The sequence below is a fragment of the Halyomorpha halys genome, unplaced genomic scaffold (assembly GCF_000696795.3).
Source record: "Halyomorpha halys isolate HHAL.00 unplaced genomic scaffold, Hhal_1.1 Scaffold372.1, whole genome shotgun sequence".
Taxonomy (NCBI): Eukaryota; Metazoa; Arthropoda; class Insecta; order Hemiptera; family Pentatomidae; genus Halyomorpha; species Halyomorpha halys.
Genome location: NW_027116001.1, coordinates 668,594 through 670,465, shown reverse-complemented (window position 1 = coordinate 670,465; position 1,872 = coordinate 668,594). Strand labels below are relative to the sequence as shown.

General features: G+C 36.9%; 1 protein-coding gene across 1 annotated transcript in view; it reads left to right on the top strand.

Annotated features, from left to right (window-relative positions):
• Positions 1–176: 176 nt before the first annotated feature.
• LOC106681878 (lipase 1) overlaps positions 177–1,872 on the top strand; it is a 40,712-nt gene continuing 39,016 nt past the window's right edge. Inside the window, exon 1 of the mRNA XM_014422425.3 lies at positions 177–348. Within this exon, the coding sequence (XP_014277911.3) occupies positions 298–348 (51 nt within the window). The 5' untranslated portion in view covers positions 177–297. The remainder of the gene's footprint in view (positions 349–1,872) is intronic.

Genomic DNA, 1,872 nt, shown 5'->3' with positions numbered 1-1,872 from the left:
TCCTGAGTGCTAATTAATTTCTCATTTCAATTGTATTTTATTAATCTTATTTAACTCTATTATAATACAATATTGATACACTTGATACAATTTAGACATTTAATTCATATATTTGTTATAAAGAGAAATGTTTTTGAATTCATATGATGTTCAACTTATTTTTATATATTTCAGAGATTTTTATCTGCAATTGGTCAGCATCAATTCCTTTTAAGAACATCAAATGTGTTTGGACACATTGTGAATAATGCCCTGAGGCTTTTTTGTGGTGAAAGATCCTTAACTCAAAGTATCTGCATGTCTTTCATAGGATTATTTCTGGGTGGGAACAATAGTAACTTAAATAAGGTAAGAATATATATTTTTTTAATTTGATGAATTCAATTAAAAGAATTTTTTTTTTTAAATGAACATAAATTTTGTTAATCGACATGAATTAACTTTTTAAAAACAATTTTGTTATTATTGATAAGTGTGATAATGATATTTTTCAAATATTGCTGTCGACATCCTGGGAATTTTGCAATGGGTACGTAGATCTGAAATCGTATCGAATAACATTAATTTGCAATTTTATTTAGATATAATATGTTACGAAAAATATAATTCCTGATTGGGATTAACAACGGTTGACCGTATAAAGGAAAATTGTACAAAACTATTTAATAAGAACCAAAGTTTTGTCCAACTTTGAAGGGCCTCATATAACTAAAAAAAACACAAATATTGTAAACAATATAAGAGCATAAGATAACATGAAGTACAAAGATAACTAAAGTGGAATGTGAAATTATATAAAATGAGTAAATTAAAGATTCTTGTTGTTGTTCTTTGATTTCTTTATCTTTATCTTCGTACAACTTATTTCCATTTTCTTTATTTTCTGTTGCTTATTTTTATATAATTGTTAACATTTTATTTTTTCTTCCTACTATAGTTTACTCTATATTTAGTGATATCTTACACTTTTCGAGGTGGTTGTGACAGATTAGATGATTGTGACTCAAATTGAAGATGTGGGGTACTCTGTACAAGAAGGCCTCGACAAAGCATGTTCATACAGGTTAGGAGATGAATGGACTGATGTCTTATAGGAACTAACCGAAGGATGGAGACTTAACGGTCGTGAAGGGTGGCCAAGTCCTACGGGACTTGACGTAAGTCCTCCAACCTCATCGCAGACCTTACATTTTGGCGGGCATGTCAGCTTGCATTGCGAGATGTCATGGTTTTCAGTGCAACGCGGGCATATCAGCGCCCTATTGCAGTATCTCATCGTTTGCCCATACTGCATGTATCTCCGACACTGGACTGGGCATCTATCGGGTAGGGTGATACACGGAAACGGCAAGGTCTATTACTCCAAGCTTCCTAATATCCGCGATCTTGACATAGTGTTCAGTCACCATTTGCAGGAGATCTATGTCCGTTTTCCTTTCGTCGGGCTGAGTCCTGGTGAGGCGGCGAACAAACTTGAATCCAGGGAGATTCGCCTGGAGATCTTCGGTCACTTCTTTTAGGTCCGTGTCTACATCGAATCCGTACAGCACCCATTTCTTCGATCTTTTGGTACCTCGAGGTGCGAATGTGTGAAACTGTACAGCATTTGTCCCTCTCCGTATTTCCCTGGCCTTTTCGTGGTCTTCTTGTGTCGTGAGGTCGGGTCTCCTTGCTGCAATTGTTCGTTTCAAATCGGGTAATTCCGACGACGGCCAGTATATCTTTAACCGACTGTTGGGCAATGGCCGGAGAAATTATGATGGGAGGTGGGCGGCTCGCCTGGGGTTGTTGCTGGGTAGGCTGCTGCTGTGAGGACTGCTTCTGTTTGAGTCTCCTCAGTGCGTCAAAACTATTGTGGCAATCCGTTGCACG